At 42.4% G+C, this 18,942-nt stretch overlaps 2 protein-coding genes and 1 long non-coding RNA gene across 18 annotated transcripts in view; 1 reads left to right on the top strand and 2 right to left on the bottom strand.

Moving 5' to 3' along the window:
• Window positions 1–518: 518 nt before the first annotated feature.
• LOC310901119 (uncharacterized protein) lies at window positions 519–12,614 on the bottom strand. The gene is made up of 2 exons (XM_083840251.1): window positions 12,204–12,614; window positions 519–4,747 (listed from the first exon to the last, which is right to left on the bottom strand). Exons 1-2 carry the CDS (start codon window positions 12,597–12,599, stop codon window positions 4,661–4,663), a joined length of 483 nt encoding a protein of 160 aa, XP_083696377.1. The 5' UTR covers window positions 12,600–12,614; the 3' UTR covers window positions 519–4,660.
• A 474-nt stretch (window positions 12,615–13,088) lies between these two features.
• The window catches only part of SOX6 (SRY-box transcription factor 6), a 482,345-nt gene continuing 476,491 nt past the window's right edge, over window positions 13,089–18,942 (top strand). For 4 of the 16 annotated variants that reach the window (XM_083840231.1, XM_083840215.1, XM_083840214.1 and 1 more), the window contains exons 1-2: window positions 13,089–13,376; window positions 13,873–14,052. The gene's annotated coding sequence lies outside the window, so the exon portion shown is untranslated. Of the gene's footprint in view, window positions 13,377–13,872; window positions 14,053–18,286; window positions 18,425–18,942 lie in introns of those variants that run through there. The other 12 variants (XM_083840212.1, XM_083840228.1, XM_083840239.1 and 9 more) reach the window with 7 other exon arrangements.
• LOC310901121 lies at window positions 14,176–18,597 on the bottom strand. The gene is made up of 3 exons (XR_014585620.1): window positions 18,461–18,597; window positions 17,698–18,121; window positions 14,176–15,831 (listed from the first exon to the last, which is right to left on the bottom strand). It is a non-coding gene; the product is annotated as an uncharacterized lncRNA (long non-coding RNA).

Genomic DNA, 18,942 nt, shown 5'->3' with positions numbered 1-18,942 from the left:
TGATAAAGAGGCCTTTCGATATCAAGATTCTGAAAGGAGACCAGTGATCTCCCCTCAGTAGTAACATTGTTTAAAAATGTTAGGTGGGAAATGTGTTTTGGTTTTGGAATACTTTATGAGATCTAGTAATTTAGGGTGGGTACTTCCTAATTGTGTTATTGCAATGTTTTCTGCATGCATACCGTAATTCAGTGTGATGGTAAGACTGTGAGGAGGTATGTTGGAGTGGGTAATCCTGTGGTACACAGGATGGGGAGTTGCAAAACCTTGCCTGAAGCATCCGATGTGAAGGCAGCAGTTCCAGGCCTTCCTCAAAGGTACACAGCTGCATACCGACACACTGGCTGGAAAGGTACAATCAGCTGCAATCTCTGGACTCTGTGATGGCTTAGACAAGAGATGTAGCTTGTACATTAAAATACTGTAGATAGGAAAGACATTCGATGGTTTTTATATTCTTATACATATCTTTTACTATCTTTCCACTAAGATGAAACTGTGCCTTTTTTTTTAAAAAGAAAAAAAAAAATAGTGCCCTATCTCTGTGACAAAGTCCTTTAGGAAAAATGTTCAGATGCTGAATCTAATTAAGTCTAGCCACTAAGTGTGGTTGAATCCTCAAGCTGTGCTCTGACAGGCAGTTTAAGCTCAACTGACTTGATCTGCTTGACAAATGAGAACTCCGTTTTGAGGACTGCTACCCAATCTGCATAAAGAAAACAGACTGGAAAGGCATGGGAATTGCAGGTGGTTTTGCATTCATATCATCAAAGCCCATGTTTCCTTTTCCCACATTCAGAGATGCTGTCCTATTCTCCTGGTGGCTATATATTTTCCCTTCCCAGGATGCTTTCTGCTTGCTAACCAAAATAAATAAAAAAAAATAAAAATCGGATTAAGTCAACTAAACTTGTTTTTATGGCCTCCTCCAGGACAGGCCAGTAATCAAAGCTTCATAAGGCTACTTCCTTTCCTCTCCTCTCCTCAACATCTGTACATAGGTCCAAGGAAAGTCACATATGAAAAGGCTTCAGAGAAACTTTCATTTCTAGAAAACTGTAATCCTAGAATTCTCCAAATCTGAAAACAGACTGATTGCACGTGAATTACTTCTGATCCCTTTTCTCTCCTCTGAATTCATTTGACAGCTCTTTTCCATCATTTCCCCTTGAAGTATCCTTTATACTCTTTCCTTGGTATTCTACTGCCATTCTCCAGAAGCAGGCATTTTTATCTGATCTTGCGTTCAAATCTTTGTGTTAACCTTTAATGTACCTTGACCCTTGTAATGAACTTTCCGACATCTTTTTATGCTGTCATATAATTTATACAGGGTTACTAATTCCTTAGTTTTCAGGGGAGGACCTAGAGCATTTGTAATTCAGTACAGGAAAATACTACAACAGTGAGAGCACAAATGTATATGTAAATGCAGCTTTAACCTACTTAGATGTAGAGACCTGTCTACTAGTCGATATGTATTCTTGGGACCAGAGGTTTCACGATGCTAAGCATCACTTTGGTGTCTATTACAGTCCTTCATTCTGGGCCTTTGTGGCGAGTCAGGTGGTCAATATCATTTTTTTTTTTTAATCTTTTCATGTGTTTCCCTCTAAATCGGTGATAGGTTTTAGCTTCCTTCCAACTAGTACAGGCTGCAGATAGAAAAACTAAACCTACTCACTAATACCTATTTATTTACATACCTTGCATACATAAACTAATGAAATACTTCAATGGTCTGAGCCAGTCTCCATGTAACTGGCTTACTGATCTAATCAAAGTTACTTTCAAAGAGCTTGTTCTCTTTCAGGAATTAACATGCCAATCCTTTATAGCTTCCCTTCAGCTTTTGTCTACTTGGAATTTCCAATGCTTTAAGAAAATTTATCTCTTACAGAGATGTTGATATTTTTCTTAGTATTGCTACTGTAGCCACCATAGGAGATGTTGCTTTTTTATTTACAGTGTGAATGCAATACTAGAAATCTGTTTGTTGTTACTTCCCCGTAAATAAAGATTTTTCTCCCTTCTTTTAAATTCATTTTTCCAACACTTGATCACATCTTACATAGTGGCCCTTGCAAACTTAAGTTAGGGTAAATTTGTTTGTACTGAAAGGCTGTACATCCTCAAATAACAAAAGATTCACATTTTTGTTTTTGTGGGAAGGCAGAGTTAAGATGCCTGCATAGAGAAAAAAAGTCCTGTCTTGAGCACCATTAATTTTCCAAATGCAGGCTCTTGGTTTTCTCAGTCTCAGGTTTTTCCAGTCTTTCTGAAGCTGTCTCTGCCTTATCTTCTCATCTCAGTGATGACTGCATTGCAAACATTTGTTTATTTTAGTTATCTAAAAAATAGTATGTGGAATAATATGTTCTATAATGATGGTGTTACGGAGTCCTGCAAACTATAAGTAATACTTTCTGAAGTCACTGCTAATGTCTTCCTGTCAGCCCAAAACTACACAATGAAGGCTTAGAAAGTGGAAACTCACTCAAAAGTGTGGTCTGTATAGCTCCAGTACTTGAGTCAGGAATGATTTGTCCTTGCTTATTACATTCTACAGAAACTATGCTAGACAACTTTAAGACCATGGTGTTTTTTCTTGTTTCTTGTCTCATTCAGTGTATAAGTAAGCTTCCTGATTTTATTTCTTGTTTTTCTTTGGCATCTTGGTGATTCAGACTCCATATACTTACTCATTCTATCACAGTGTTTTCAAAAAAAGTGCAGAGGTTTTAGAGGAAGCTTGTAAGTGGTCAGGCTGGCTCTGGCTTCGGGTCCATCACAGCTGGAGTTGATCTAAGTTTGGGCTGCTTTGTCCTCTCCTCTATTGCCTCTGGCTCTGTGTTTCTACCTTCTCCATTGTGCTGGCACTAGCCCTAGTGTGATCATTTTGTGAATTGCTTCTTGGAGCAGATCTGGTTGAAAAGTTTTTTTGTTTGGTCTCTTTTTTTTTCTTTTTTTCTTCACTGCTGTGGGGTTAGCTTCCAGACAAGTCACCTCCCTGAATTGGCTCCTGCACACTTGCGTGGGTGTTAGTGCTGATGCAAGGGAAAGAATAGAAATGCTTAGTTGGTACAGAAAGGATGGGAGGCAGGACTGTGTCAACTGACTGTTTGTCTGTTTAATGGGCCACAGGATCACGTCCTCAGGCTGTGGTTCCACTCTTCCTTTAAGCTCAAAGCAGTGGTATGATCTCTGCACCAGCACCCACACACTCAGCTCTGTCTCCCATTGTGCCAGCACTATTTTTTGTGTAGCTGCTTCCTCATCACAACAGCCCCTCTCCCCTAGCCCAGTTCTGTTTCTTCAGCTGACTTAATGTGGTAGTGGGATTGGAGCAATGAAGGTAATCTCTCTGATGCCAGCCATTAAGCCACGGAAGTAACCGTGGAACTGCAGCTCGTGAAATACAGAGATTACATTTTACAAATGACACCAATCTGCTTAGCCTTGATATTACTTTCAAGAAGGCTTTTCCTGAACAGAAGATAGTTCCCCCCACCTTCTCCTTCAACACACACAGCTCCCAGTTCAAGTCTTTTTGCAGACACTTGTAGGTCTATGTCAATGTACAGCCCAGCTCTGGCATCTCTCATATTCCAGAAGTTTATGATGTGTTTTTATGCAGAAAATACAGAAAACAATAGGGTTAAGAGAAGGAGTGATTTAATCAATTTTCATTGAAATTTTCATAAATGGTGAGACTAGACAAGGGCTGCAGTAGTCTTGCAAGATAGAATTCATCTCATCTGCTGTAGTCACTAAAAGATAGCTTTAGCCTAAATTAATTGTTTCGAAGTCCTTCTTCAGGAGAAAGGGGCAAAATCCTCCAGTGGCCAGTTTTTCCTTTTCTACTTCAGTTTCTTATGGGCAAAGCAGGGCAATTCCGAAACATGTCATGGAGATACCTCTCTGCATGTATGTATTTGATTATAAAGGAATTCTACACAATTAGCTTAGACTAGACAGCTACTTTTAATTTCCTGAAGTTATACGAGTTATAATTGAGTCTCAATGTTAGTTTATCATATGCACAATTTTTTTCCACCCTTAAGTGCAGAAAACCTTTGTAAGACCAGCAGCTTTTTTGTATTAAGAAACTTAAATTATTTCATCAACTTATCAGCTACTCTTTATATAGACAGAATTACATCCACTTTAAAGAAGCTCTGAATTTGTATGAAGTGTAGTGATTCAACCCAGAAAGAATTTTTAAGCAAACATCTGAGAAATCACATTATTTCTGAATTTTTCATTCAAAAATCTGAACATAATACTGGAAACTTCATTATAGGTCAGAAATAAGTTGGTTATTGAACACAGGGCTGTTTATTTTGTCCAGTCAGTATGTTCATGAAATTTTGGTAAATTTTTGAAGTCAAATAGCAAATTTGCAAGTAGCATAAAGCTTTACCTGGCTAATAATATAACATGCTCTGCATAACTGTAGTAAAAAACAAAAAACAAAAACAAACAAACAAAAAAACACCAAAACTCTTCAAATCTTAAGGAGTAGTAGGGCAAGAGTCTAAATCTGAATGTAAGTATAAAAGCTGGAAAAGATTGAACATATGTTATTTCCCACCAGCACAATATTAAATGCAATTATTTTCTTTCTGCTAAAATCTTGAATATATCTTGCAACACAACCTCAAAGAGTCCCCTGCTGCTGTTGATTATAGTGAATCCCACTTCCTGCCACCCAGTAAGTCTTTGCAATTTTCTCTTTTTCGCCACCCTGTGGAGATAAATAATGTATATTAATGTGAAAATATCAACAGTAAAATCCCTTAATATTCTCCACAAAATAAAAGTTCTCTCTAAATCAAAGGATTCCTATCTTTCATTAATTTCTTGAGCAAAAAGAAACAAGTTCCTCATGTAAAGACTTTGAAAAGTTTGAATCCCACTCTTAGAAAACAAGTGTGCCAAATGCACTGTAGGAGAGGACCGAGCATTTCAGAATCTGAAATTCAAGAATTGAAAAAAATATTCAGTATGGGATACTACATTTAAAGCAGCAATTTTAGTCTTTTCCTATCTCACTTTTTCATTGAATTGGCCTTAACAAATCCTTATGTGATGCAGAACCTTAGAAAGCATGTCTGCATTTTTTAGGAATTGCTACCTGTGCCAAACACAACGATTATGCAGGATATATTACAGAATTTTCATAATTTGTGGCCACAATAGATGTGTGCATTCAAGTCTAATACGTTGTTAATTCCATGCTGAACTCTCCCTAGTTTTGTACATTAAAAACCATAACATGACAATTTTTCCTTGCAGCTGTGAGATCTAGAAAGGACAGGAAAAGCAAAAGCAGAAGCTGTGACCCCTTGAAAATATCTTTACAATCCACTCTGGGTTTCAATGCTTAAATGGAAAATTACCACACTAATAATACTTTATAATTTCTGATCATAAGAGCTGGGGATTTGAGGGTGGTGGTGCTGACCATATTGATTGTAAAGTGCTCTCCTTTTGCTCACCATAATTTTGTTTAAAAATCCAACTTCCACGAGCATGAGCTCCTTTGCTGAAGACTGTGAACATTTCCTATTTATTTTTTTCAAACTAAATGTTCACCTTGGGCATGCCTTTCTATTGCATAAACTAGAACGCTAATTGAAAAACATGTTAAAAACCAAAAAGGAAAGGGGAAAGAAAAAAAAAAAAAGAAGAAGCCTTAGTCACAGACATTTTAGATGTCTGAGAAATCTAACCAGTCCATATTATTAAAATGCCATCAAATTAAAATAATGGCAAAATCCTGAGACAGAGGCAAATCGTGGCCCCCTTGCCCTGGGCTGTGGCAGGCCAGAAGTCAAGGAGGCAACCAGGAGTATAATTTCTGGGGGAAGCAGGGGAGGGAGAAGGGACGATACCTTCTGTATCTCAGGGCTGAGGAAGCTGGCAGTACTAAAAACAGGCAGTTACACGATGCATTGTGCTGCCTGTTACAGGACTTGGCATTAGTGCAGGCTCTTACAGACTGAGGGAGAAGTTTCCTCCTTTTGTCCCCATCTCCCCTACCAATAACTGCTGCTGAGAAAGTATTTTCCCCATGGTGTTCTTTAAAAGGTATACAAAATATTTTCAATAATGCCTTGCTGTTAGATTTCTGTGTAAATAATTTGTGTTATTTATAATTTGTGTAAAAATCCATCTAAATCAGGAAGACTGTTTGCTACTTTCTGCCCCAATTCTGTAAACATTGATATTCATGTTTAGTTTAAACCATAAGCAGTCCCCATTTGGGTGAAGTTAAGTATGGCTGTATCTGCAAATTGGGAACTTGACCTACTTTGCATATCATTATATATGTAGCATAATTTTACTCCAAGAAAGTAGCCTATAGATGGGAATTCTGAGTTGTTTAAGAGTCCATCAAAGAAATTAAATCTGGCCAACTAATATGAATTAAATATTTTTGTACTTCAGTGCAATATATTCATTCCTAACAGAGTAAATAGTAGGAAGAACATAAGCATTAACAGGAATTTGAATTTATTCAGTGTCTGAGGTAAAATCAAAACCAGCTTGGATGGTGGTAACACACAGGTGATTTATGAGTATCTCTTACGATTAGAACTAAAGTTTTTTTTTGAATTATTTTATATGGCACAAGGAGGTATTTGTTTGTTTTGAAAAGGTAGATGTGATAAGATAGCCAACATTTTTAATGTCAAGTTGGCTGTGCATCCTCTTGCTTCTATTAGGTCATGATAATAGCAATATCTAAAGAATCCTTCTATAGAATGTGATGTAGGACTTAAAGGATGTGAAGTCTGAGCCTCATTACTAACTTGTATGAGTATTTTTACATGTTACCTATTTCATTAACCTAGTTCCTGATACTGCAGAAGTTTATATGCCTCGAATTATACACAGTGAATAATTCTATTAGAGTAAATTGGACTCCCACAAATGTGTGAAGTGAAATGTGCATGTGAGTCTTTGCAGGGCTGGGACTTTTAATGGTGCTCTCGTTACACATAAATATAATTGATGTGAGCAGTCTTTTATGAATTACATTTCCCAACAAAGGAATAGGATAAGAAGATGAAAAGTCCAGAAAGGATAGGCCCCGGCTTTTCAGAAACATATGCCTACATTTGCATGCATCCGATATAAGCAGATAGGGATCTGTCTAAATCGAGCTTGAGGCATGCATTCTTTGAATTTTTTTTTTGCTCAAGTGACTTGGTGTAAGTGACTTGTTCAAAAACACTCTGTAGGTTTGTAGCACAGCCAGGAATAGAACCCACATCTCCTGACTCACAGTTGTAGACCAGACTTCTTCTTTAATTTGTGTGAAAAGTTAATTTGCCATATTTCAATAGCAGAGTGAACTGGTTCGTATTATTGCTACCGTCCAGTGTTTCATAATTTTCTTGCTATGATGACATTCAGTGAAGGTGTAGAATTGAATGTGGGCTTATCCTGTGTAGATGCAGAGCATCTGGCTGATATAGACAAATGGTTTGCCACCAAAAAGAAAAACTTGGAACTGTAGATTTTTAATGCACAGATCTTGTGCTGTTGCAGTGTTAAGAAGTCCTTGTTGTTATGAATGTGCATTATGAGTATATTGTACACAGTCCTGGTATGCAAATGTGTAGCATTCAGAGAAGTGAAATAATTCTGTGTTATTATTATCTTTGTAAATTGCATCTTAAGAGTTTGCTGAGGACTTTATGACGGCAGTTTTCTATAGCCACAGCCATACAGCACAAAGTGTTTCTTTCATTATTAACAATAACTGAGCCAATGAAAATGCTTTTAAATATACACCAGACAAGCAGTTATCCAGCTCTTCCTTCTTACCATCCACAAACCATCTTTTAGCATCTTATAAACCAGCATGTAAAATAGCTTTGTAAACATCTGCTTTTCATTGTTAATTGTCAGGGAAAACTAGAGATTTAAATGCTTTTGTAGCATTCCTTAATCCTATCAGAAAGGATAGCTCTAGATGCTTCTCCTTTCTCACTTCAGATAGCGTCTTTAGGCTGCTGCTTTTTTTTTTTTTGCTTTCCTTTTTTTCCTTTCTTTGGTTTTGTTTTCAATATTGGTAGTTTCCATTTACTTACAAACAGCTTGTTTCATGTCTCAGTTTGAAAGGTCTTGCATATTCTACTCTATGTAGCAACTCCGTAAGTTTAAACAAAATATACTGTGTAATTATTGATTACTGTGTAAAATGTGTTGAAAACCTACATTCCTTCTCACTAGGATCTGCTCAGTATTTTCTTTCATGTATAAACTATTGGATTATTATTGTATCATATATATATGCAATACAAAAACAAGACTATATGCTGATGCTGTCCTGTAACAGAAAAAAAAAATTATACCACTAAAACACAATTATTTTTAAAAAAACAAAACAACAACAACAACAAAAACCCACTGCCTTTATTTTGGTTAGCTTTTCTGTTCTAATAATCAAGTCATTAATGTCAGTTGAGTGTGTCTGGCAATAATTTACTTAAGGTAGCATTCATAACACACAGTAGCTGCATTATACAGGAAAAATAAATCTACTCATGTTACATTTCCTACCTTTAAAGCTTTTTTTTATTATTATTGTATTTGGTTCTGGATTTGTAACATTTGACTTTTTGCTTCTTACACACATAAAGGGACCATTCATGGTTTAAAACTATTTAATATTTTATATTTCTTAGAGGAATAAATCTTTTTTTTTTTTTTTTTTTTTTTTTTTTACGTATTTTGTCAAATCTGCTTCATTGGGAAATGATACTATTTTCAATTAGAGTTTGAATGTTTCTGTCTTTCCTCTTTTAACTTCACTGGTTTTGAAGTGAAAGTCTACTAGTTTCTTAACTAGTTTTTTAACTATGTGCTGAATTACAGTTTTAACAATATTTAGATTTCTCCCTGTTTTCTTAATTAAATAATAGTTGAAGGGAACTGTTACCTCATAATAATTCATATTTTTATTCCTGCTTTTCAATATTTACTTCAATAACTTCTTAAAAAAAATGTTACACAGACCTCAGCATCACTGCATGTAAAAATAATTGAAATGACATATTGTTGCAGTTTCTATGACAACCATATCATGATGTCGATGCTCTCAAAAATTTATAAACTGCGATTTCAACTATGCTAATACTGAGCAGAGTTAACATTTATTTACTTAGTATTCTTGTTAGAATTAAGATTTCAATACTTCGTTAAAAAAAAGAGAGAACAAAGTGTATTTTGGCATTTTTCGTTTGCTTGATGTTGGTGTTTTTGTAAAGGAGTTCTAATTTTTATAAGAACATTTAAAAAAAATCTAACTGTACTATATGCAATGCTGATGAAGAGCTTATGCAATCAGACAAAGAAAATGTATATCATCAGTCACAAACTTAAATACGACATTCCAAAACAACTCCTACACTGTAATCCACCTTAATTGAGTTACAAATAGCCTTGTTTTGCTAGTGGATTATTTAAAGCCCATTTATTCCTATTTCTTTTGTCCTAGATGCTAAACCTCAAATGTTTGTGACATGAGAGTACTGATTCACTTTCATAAATAAAATCACAAGCATAAGAGTCTGTATGACCAGGCACAGAATTATAAACCGCCTTAAAATATCTGCGTAGATTACCGCTTCATTTTATTGTAAATTTTAAAAAGCTTTTGCCTGGTAGCTTGAATTATTTTTTCCGTATTAAATACATACCTTCAGTATAATCATGCTATTCCATCAATCTGCAGGCTTTTAGAAGTTAGCTGATTCTAACAGTTTGACAGGGAACTCTATTACTCAGGCAACACTCACATTGGAATCAATGAGTGTTTTACTTGAGTAAAAAATTTAGGACCAATGTAAGATGCCTTATTCAAGTTACTTCATAATTACGGACTGCAGTGACTTAAAAAATAGTGAGTTTTGCTCTAAAAACATAGTTATTTTATTCAGTTTAACTTACACGTATTAAAAAAGTGTGTTTTATATTCCAAATTCATGATTCTCGTGTAGAAGACTTATTGATCATTGATTCAAATAGGAAATAAAACACCTTTCTCTTCTAGTCATTTGTCTTAGGAAGATTCCAAAGCAGTCAAGTCACATTTACTTTACTTCAGTCTTAAATTTGATATTATGTTGGAAAAAAAAAATCATATAATTGAATGTTCGCATATGTTGAGATCATGTCGCATTTTAGTTTTTAACAGTCTGAATAGTTTCAGCAGTTTCTGCCCAGTGGTCCCAGTTCAGTAAGCTATATTTAAACATGTTTTGAAAGATTTATACAGTGCTTTGCTTCTTAGTCAACTTTAGTGCAAGAAGTTACTACTGCCTATTTTGGTTAGAAAATGTGAGGTGTTCTTAGGGGTGATCAAAGAGAGGAGACGGCCATAGTGCCCATTCAGTATGCCATCAGCTTCGTAAGCTTCGTGCAAAATGGGACCATCCAAAACAACTTTGTACCCCCAAATTTCTTTGTAGGCATTTTCACCTTTTTTCTTGATATTTTCTAAACCATTTATCCATTTTGGCATGGTCACCTTGATCCTCACGACAAGAAGCACGCACTTTACATGCACAGCATTTGGGCTTGAGGGTGAAACAATTGACAGTGACACAGGCCTACAAGTTTAGGCTGGGTTATCACAAAATCACAGGAACATCTTAAAACTGATGCAGTTTAGAAGTGCACGGCAGTAGTGATATAAAATACAAAATCATTGGCCTACCCTGAGTACTTTTATTTCTGTTCATGCAGCGTATGTATGTGGCTTAGTGGCAATGTATTTGTTTGTCATGTGGGCCAGTCCCCAGGTCAAAGACAGCTTTGTGTATTTATTCTGGCCTTCGGGGTTTTTTGTTTTTTACATAGTATCTTGTTTGTAACATGTTAGTTAGGTCAGGAACTTTAAAAATTGTGCTTTGTTGTTGGGATTTTTTTTTTTGATGTACCAAACAAAAATAAACTGATAGGTACAGTGCTATACTATAGAATTTATACCTCTCCAGCTGAATTCCAGCAGGCACTGTCAGGATGGGACGTGGTAAGGAGAAGAAAAGCCCCATGGTGGGCTGATAACCCCTTACAGTAGCCCGCAGGGACTGCAATAATCACGGTGAGCCAAGGCTTTTCTGTGAATGAGATTCTAGGGAAAAATATTCAGCAGTCTGCACATTGTATTGTGACCTACAATTTGCTCGGGGCTGTAATACAAAATAGGAGCAGCGTGGGCTGTAAGGGGTCTTGTAGCATGCGTGCCCTCCCAACTCCTCAAATGTGGGGGGCATGGAGGGTGCCAGTATTTGTCTGGCTGTCCTTCCTCCTTCGCAAGGCACAGCCCGTGAGCCTTGAGGCTGGGGACACTGGTCCAGCAGACGCCCCCCAGGTGCGTGCTCGGGGAAGAGGTGCCTTAGTGTGACTGCCATGCTTGCTGCTCGTGTCATCTGTGTGGCCCTTACGTGCTTCTGAAAGATACTTTTGAAGTGATCGTTCATCTTGAAGTGCTTTTTTATATGATAACAGTGTTTTGTGGTCATCCTGGTATACCGGCGTGACAGTAGAAAAATTATCAAGGTGACAGCTAGACAAATCCTGCTGTTAGCTGAAATACCCAGACGGGGAAGAGCAAATGCTTTTCAGTGGAAGAAGCACCTTCCACACACAGTTACTTGCACCACTGCTTCTCTTGTTTTACTCCATACCTGCACAGGACCAGGTATGCAGTCCTACTATCATTTCTAATCACATCTGAATGTAACTGCCTTTTTTTTTTTTCAAACTTCTTAGTGTTCTCACGATTCATAGCAGAACTTGGTTTGCCAGTGCAACTTGTGACCAAGAGTTCGGTGACTGGGCTGGTGCAGGGCCCCCCGCCGCGCTGGGCGCTCTTCGGCACTGGGGGGGCAGCAGCGTCCCCCTGCTGGCAGTGCCCCGGGAGGGTCCCTGCCGGCCCTCAGCCTTTTTTTTGTCACTGAGGACGGCACCATCGTGTCCTGCCGCTGAGCCTCTGCGATGGCTCCCGTGTGCCTAGAGCGTGCCTAAAACCCCCCCTGCGCTGAGCCTTGCCACGGCGGGAGGCGGTGCCACTGCACGCGCTGTCCGTGGGTCACAGCAGCCCCCCCCCCCTTTTTTTTTTTTTAAATTCCCCTTCTGTTGAAAAAATGAATCAAACGCAGATTATAAATTTAGGCTCTGACCTGCGAGCACCCGGAGAGCTGGCGAAGCCCCGGCCCCGGGCGAAGCCCCGCAGCGCTCCCCGGCGCCGGGAGCAGGGGGTGGCGGGTGGCAGCGGAGGGGGACGCGGGGCGGCCGGGTCGGGAGAACGCCTTCTCCTTCTCCCTGTGCGTTCCCCGCTCCGAGCCTCGCATTCCGCCCCTCTTCCTCCCGCCCGCGGCCCCGCGCGTTGCAGGGCCCGGCGGCGCTCCCCCCGCGGAGCCGCCCGGCCCCGCGCCCGCCGGCAGCGGGTTCTGCGCTGCCTTTCGCGCTGCCGCTGTTTGTTTTGCTTCGCGAAGTGCTAATCCGAGAGCTCCTTGGCAGGCGGTTGCTCTCGCTGCTGTATGTGCGCTGGCCTCACGGTGGCGTTTTAAGCACATAAACAAAGCCCGAGCGAGCGGAGAGGCAAGCGTGTGTTCTAGTTTACCTTTATTAGAATAACAGTTCCGTTAATGTTTTGGATAAATCAAACCTGCCTATTAAAGCGGTTCAGGCACGGGAGATGCGCTGCCCGGCGTCGGTGGAAGGTGCTCGCATCTTCCCGGCCGCCGCGGAGCCGCGCTGAGGTAGAGCGAGAGCCCGCCTCGTCCTGCCGGCGCGGTCTCACCTGGGGCTGTTTTTCTTCCCTTCTCTCTCTCCTCCCCTAGCCCCCCAGGAGAAGTTTACAAAGAATGTGATTGAAAGTGCAAAGCAGCAGATGCCGACGTTAAACTCCAGCTTGATTTGAGTGTAACGATCTGAGGAGACGCAGCCCTGAGCCGCCGCCCTCATTAATCCCGAAGCATGCCCCTGGGACCCGAGTTACCCGGCGAGAATAAACCCAATGTAGAGTCATCTTACCTCCGAGCCGGGAGCGCAGCGTTAGAGGTAGGAGAGGGAAGAGCGCGGCTCTCCGCCGTCCCAGCCCGGCCGCTCTGTGGCAGGGCTCCGGCAGCGCTGCCGCCTGCCCGGCTGGGATCCGCTCCCCAGCGTGCTCCCCCCGCCCCCCGGCAGGCAGTCCCCAAACTCAGCCCAGCGCAAATCCCGAAGTTGGGGGCAGCGTTTCGAGTCGATCCTCGCTGGTGCAAATCCCCCGTGGCTTCTCTCCGCCAGAGCGTGGAACAGAATTGCCGGTTAGCCTGAGTTTTTGTCAGGCTTTATTGGCAATCTAGGAGCAGGTAAGGCGGCTGCCGGCTGCCAGCGATTCCCGCTGCACTTGCAGAGAGCAGCAGAAGCCGGTGGAAGTGGGAGTGTGGTCTGCTCTTCATTAGGGAGGGGGGAACGGACCCTGGAGGTGATGCGGTGAAACACTTCTACTTCCTTGCATTGTGTTTGTTACAGATCACGGGCGCTGTGCTTTTATAACATTCACTTCAAGCATTCTCAAACCCAACCGGAATAAGTTCTGATCCTCCCCTTTAGTTTACATTGGGGTTGTCAAAGGATTAAATAAATGAAACTTTATTTGACCGTGGAGTTTACAGACCCTGGGATCCCTGCGCGCTCTGGCCTTATTCTAATTCTATAGCGGTAATTACCCTTCGTTTCTTTAAGTGCAATAGATTTATTGCCTTAGAGACTATGCACAGTTTGATTGAATTATTCATTTTTTTTTCTTTGGTGTAGACTGCATCTGGGGACTGATGTGACGTGTAGATTTTTTTTTTTTTTCAGGAACAAAGGGAATGTGGAAATGAAAGAGAGAGGGAGAGAGAGGCTGGCAGATGTGATGAGATGCGGTGAAGGTGTATCCAGCTTGGCACTCCCACTCCTCTCTTCTCCTCTCATTGCAGCCCTGGGTGACTCTCAGGCTAACACAAACAGCTTTTCTTCCGCAGCCTGCCCTCTGTCACTGTAAGTACAACAGCCTTCTCTTATCAGCATGCAAATTCCAGCCACTCACTACCTTAGCCTGGTGTTTGCACTTTAGATTTACAGAGGGGACCTTTAAAATGAACTTTCCGAGACAGGAAGGGGTTTTCATATTAAACTTGCTTTTATTTTCTTTGTAAAAGTTTATGTGTTTTTTCCATTTTTCTCTTTTTTTTTTTTTAATTTTTTGGAATGGGGGGTGGAGTGGGGAGGTTGTTGCTGCGGCTTTTTGCTTTACTGTCAAGATGATGCACAGTTTCAAATGAAATTAAAGTCTCCTTGATCCTGTTTCTGCCAGGACAATACACTGTATTGGCAGATGACGCTCTAAGGAATTCAGAGGTTTTTGTTTTCAGTTAGATCTTTAGCTTTGGGCGTTACAAAATGCAAACATCCCCTAAATTTTGAGGAGATCGCCAGAGGTTCTGGTTCTAGGGGAACTCGCATCAGCTGATGGGGCTGCTTGTGAAAAAACGTGCAGTGATATGCTTTTATCTTGTCTAGCAAAACTTTCTCCCAATCGGATGATCAGGCTTTAACTCTTTTCCTTTAGCTTTCTCTCAGATGCTGTTGATTATTTTGCAAGTTTCTCTGAACATCTTTAACATGCCTGTGAAAAGTCTTCATTGTCGGAGAGTGTCAGGAAAGGGGATTTTGAAACGTTCCTGTTAATTGTCCGGCATTAACTGGGGAGAGAGGGGAGTTTAGAATTGTGTGAATGACTTTTAAGGCGGAATTTCTTGCTCTTTGAATCAAAACTTCAGAGACTGTTCCACCAACTCTACAGGAGTTGTAGGTTTGTTCATCTGTTTAAAGACGGGGTATGTAAAACTTAACGCACAGGCAGGTTGCTTTGCTTGTTGAACATCGCTTTACTTTTGTGTATTTAATGAGAGAGATGGCGCAAAATGCGCTGACAGCTGCGAACAGGTAAGTGCCCCGACGTGAGCTGAGAGGCTCCGATTCCTTCCCGCTGCGGGGACCCACAGCAGCCCAGCAGCCCCCAACATCTGCCCGCGCTGGCTGCTGTGGCTGTTTTACCCTTCATGAAGAAAAAGCTAGAGAAGTAACTTAAAATGCAGTCTAGTCTCTAAACGCATGGCAACGCTAGAAGTAAAAGCGTTTTCTTGTTTCTCTGCACGTGTGTACGTATCTGCACGGCGGATGTTCACTTATGCAAACAAAGAGGGAAACGCAATTATTCCTGTGCAGCGCACATACACGCATATTTGCATACAATGCCCACGGAGTCATCCTTTTTATACCGCGGAGAAGTTGAAGCGCTCTGGCAGTGTGCGCTGCATATGGAACTTAATTGATCACACAGGGGAAGCAACAAGCTAGAGAGTATTACTCGCGCTCCGCTTGGGAATGCGGATGCATCCCTGCGCTGTCCTGCCCCAGCTGAGTGTCATTCCCTGCACGGGATTTTCCGGAGTGCAGAGGGATGCTCCTCTGATTTGGACCTGGGTGGACGGTTGTTTTTTTCTGATGCCTTAATTATCTCTTGTCCCATTACCGCCTTGTACTTTATAAGTTGTTCGAAGGAGGATGCTGCATTTGAGGATGTAGGTGTTTTTTTCTTCTGTTTTTCTTGAAAGAAAAACACTTCCAGCAATAAATTGGTGGGGTAGTGAACTCGGATAGGACGGGTCGTCCTTGTGTTCTGCTTACATCTGCTTTCTTGCAGAACTCATTTTTTGTGAGCCAAAGCCACTAGTTATGCGTAAAGTCAGGTTGTTTCCTTTACTTGCAGCAGGTCTAAATGTATTACAAGGAAAGTGTTACTGACCTATTGCAGGAATTCTTACAATTAAAGATTAAAAAGGACGTAGCAATATCTGGAAGGGAAGCTGCTTCCTGTTGTTAAATCCATACCTTAGATAACTGCAGCAAGATGAATAGTTTGAATTAGCTGAATGCAGGTGAATACACACCCAGCAGCTGCAGTCTAACAATTTACCCCGTCTCCGAACTACAATTTTTTTTTTAATCTTTCATTAAAATTGAAAGAATGCATGGAAATTAGCTGCTATGCCCTCAGCCAGCTAATTTGACGGTAAAGCCTTACTAGATAAATTTCAAGTTCTGTTGCAAGGTGTTTGTTGCTTGCCGAATAAGACTCGATTGCTCCTGTTATCGTAGTGGAATTGCCACAAATACTTTATGAACTAGGTCCGTTATTCCACGAGGTTCTGACTTAAAACTTATTTTCCCTGGACTGGACTAGAGAGGGACGATGGTACCTCGGGTAGCAAGGTAGAGGCTACAGTGTGCCCGACTCTCGTCGTGCTTTGAGTTTTACAGCTTGTTAACAAAATGAAATGGAGCCAGAGCAGATCAGTTCTGTGCCATCACATTGCTGCTCGATTTTCAGCACGTCCTTAGAAAGCAAGGTTCATTTGTGGGAAGGCTGAGTATACCTCTGGTTCTAACCTATTCTGCAAATTTCTACTTGAGAGAGGAGGAAAGCGAAATGAGGCTTTCTGCTCGTCTTTTTGGCCTCTATAAGTTAGGAAGCTATTTTAAAATTAAAAAGTTTCTCTGTTACTAACTGTTCCAGGCGCCTTCTGGAAAATGGGGAGAAAGTGCCAAAAATACAGAGATGAATCAACAACTTCTCTCTCTCTCTCTCATTTTGTGGGCTTGAGGTTGCTTTCCGCACTCCCATCTTAACAACAGTTTAGCCTAGGTGTGAATAATATCAAAAGAGGGAGACGCTGGTTTTGCAGCGCTGTTTGCCCACCTGATCTGCGGGCCCCTGCCAGTTTGAAAGGACCTTTTATGTTTACCTTTGGCATGTAAAAATACAGGGGAGAGACTTGCTGGGTTTTGCATTACTCTGTGCCTTTGGTTGATTCTCTCCTCAGAGTTTTCCCCTTCTTTCTCCCGGATTCCGCCCCCCCCCCCCCCCCCAATTAGCACTTCCAAGGGAGCGTGAGTTCCTAAATTGGCATTCAAGTCCCTGTCTGTTGCCTTTTGATAAGGGAGAGGGAGCGAGATGTGCGCGTTGCCGCTGCTAAAAGCTCTCCCCGCCGCGAGGAGAGCAGCTGAGGCTCCAGCCCGCCCTGCGCGGGTGCCCGTGCCCGTGCCCGGCTTCCCCTGCCCCGGGCCGCCCCCGCGGAGCGGGCCGGCGGCTCCGGGCGCCTTCTCCCTCCTCCTGTCCCGCGTGCTCCCGGAGCCAGGCTCCCACCCCGGGTGGCATTTACACTTTGTTTCATCTGCTTTTCCCCCCGAGCAGGCTCCTCAGAGCCCCACTTATCAGCTGTCAGTCAGCGCTCCTCGAGTGCCTTCCTCCTGCGTCCCCGCCGGCCCATCCCGTGTCCTGCGGACCGGCTCCCCCCCGCCCCCTTCTCGTTTTTTTTTCTGTCTGTCCGTCCTCTCCTCCTCCGGGAGCAGGAGCCGGCCGGGGCTCGGCGGCGTGTGCCCGCCTCCCTGCCCGGGCAGCGCCGCGCCGGGCGGGGGGCGCCGGGGGGGCCGCGCCGGGAGTTCCGCGCCGCTCGCCCCGCGCAGCCCCGGCCCCGCAGCGGCTCTCCCGGCCCCCCCTGGCCGCCCTCCCCCTCTTCCGGCCCCCGGCCTCCCTCCCCCTCCCCGCCCTCGCCCCCCCGCCCGGTAACTTTCTGGTACCTTTCCTCACCACTCCGGGCAATCAGTGGTCATTAGAGGAGAGAGGTTTTAGGTTTCATTTGTCTAATAGCAATGTGAGTGGTGATAGCTTCTCGGGGATGCGGCTGGCAGCCTGGGGTGATTTCACTTTCTGTTTTGTGCTCACTTTCTCTGCAGTTGTTGCTTTCCCCGCTCACTCGCTCTGAGCCTCCCTCTCCCTCTCTGCCTTTCCCTCTCTCTCTCTCTCTCCCTCTCTCGCTCTCTCTGTGTTGTCTCATCTTGCCTGTGCTGTCTGGGCGGGGGAGCCCTGCCTCCTTTTGCCTTCCTCAGATCAATGCCCTGGCCACTCACTTTCTGATGTTGCACGACGGGAAATGCTTTGAATACTTACGACATGGCCGCTCACATTGATTGCCAAGATTGACAGCAGTAACCATCGCCTTCACTTGTTTCAGGAGGAAAAAAAAAATAATAATGAACCTGATTGTAACCAAATCTCCAGGCAACCCATCCGCAAACTTCTAACGATCGGGATCCTGCACATCCATGGCCCGGAGAAACACCAGCAGACTCTAGTTCTTTTCTTTTCTTTTATTTTACCGAATTACTACCCATTTATTCCCCCTTCCCTCCCCCCTTTCACCTCCTGCTCTTTTTTTTTTTTTTTTTAAATGAAAATTACCGAAGCGCGTTGCAAAAAAAAAAGGAGGCTCTCCCAGTGCTTTGTGCCACACTGGATCCCGAGGAGGTAACCAGGAAAAAAAAGCCCTATTGTGTTGTATACCTGTTGTTTGCTGTGGTGTGTAGTGCTGCGTTGCTTGGTGGCGGCGGTGGTGGTTTAATGGGTTTTCGCTGGATTTATGTCGCTTTGCAGGAGAGAATCCGGTTCCCCCTGCGCTGTCTTTAATGGGTTGTTAGTTGCAATTGAGTAAAGGAGCAGCGTCCGGAGGTAGATGTGTTGTTTAGCTTTTAACGTTGCTGAATTCACCCCTTCCCCCCGCCTCCCCCTGCACGATTATTTACTTTTGTACCACGAGTTTTTTTTTTTTTTCCCTTTATCTTTTCTCTTTCCCCCTTAGGAAAAAGTAGTTATAGTCTCGTCCCCGGGCGAGTTTCCGGGGCTGTTTGAATCCCGAGGTTTCAGAGACATTAAGGGACCTCAGTGCCTCGAAATCACAACACTTTCTCATCCTCCCCGAGTAGAGTTTATTTTAAAATGTAGTGACAGATCAGCGCTGTATTTTAAGATCACCCACGGCAGGCGAA

Source organism: Anser anser (assembly GCF_964211835.1).
Source record: "Anser anser genome assembly, chromosome: 5".
Taxonomy (NCBI): domain Eukaryota; kingdom Metazoa; phylum Chordata; class Aves; order Anseriformes; family Anatidae; genus Anser; species Anser anser.
Note: the sequence above shows the minus strand (reverse complement) of the source record. Positions and strands in the feature narration are given on the sequence as shown.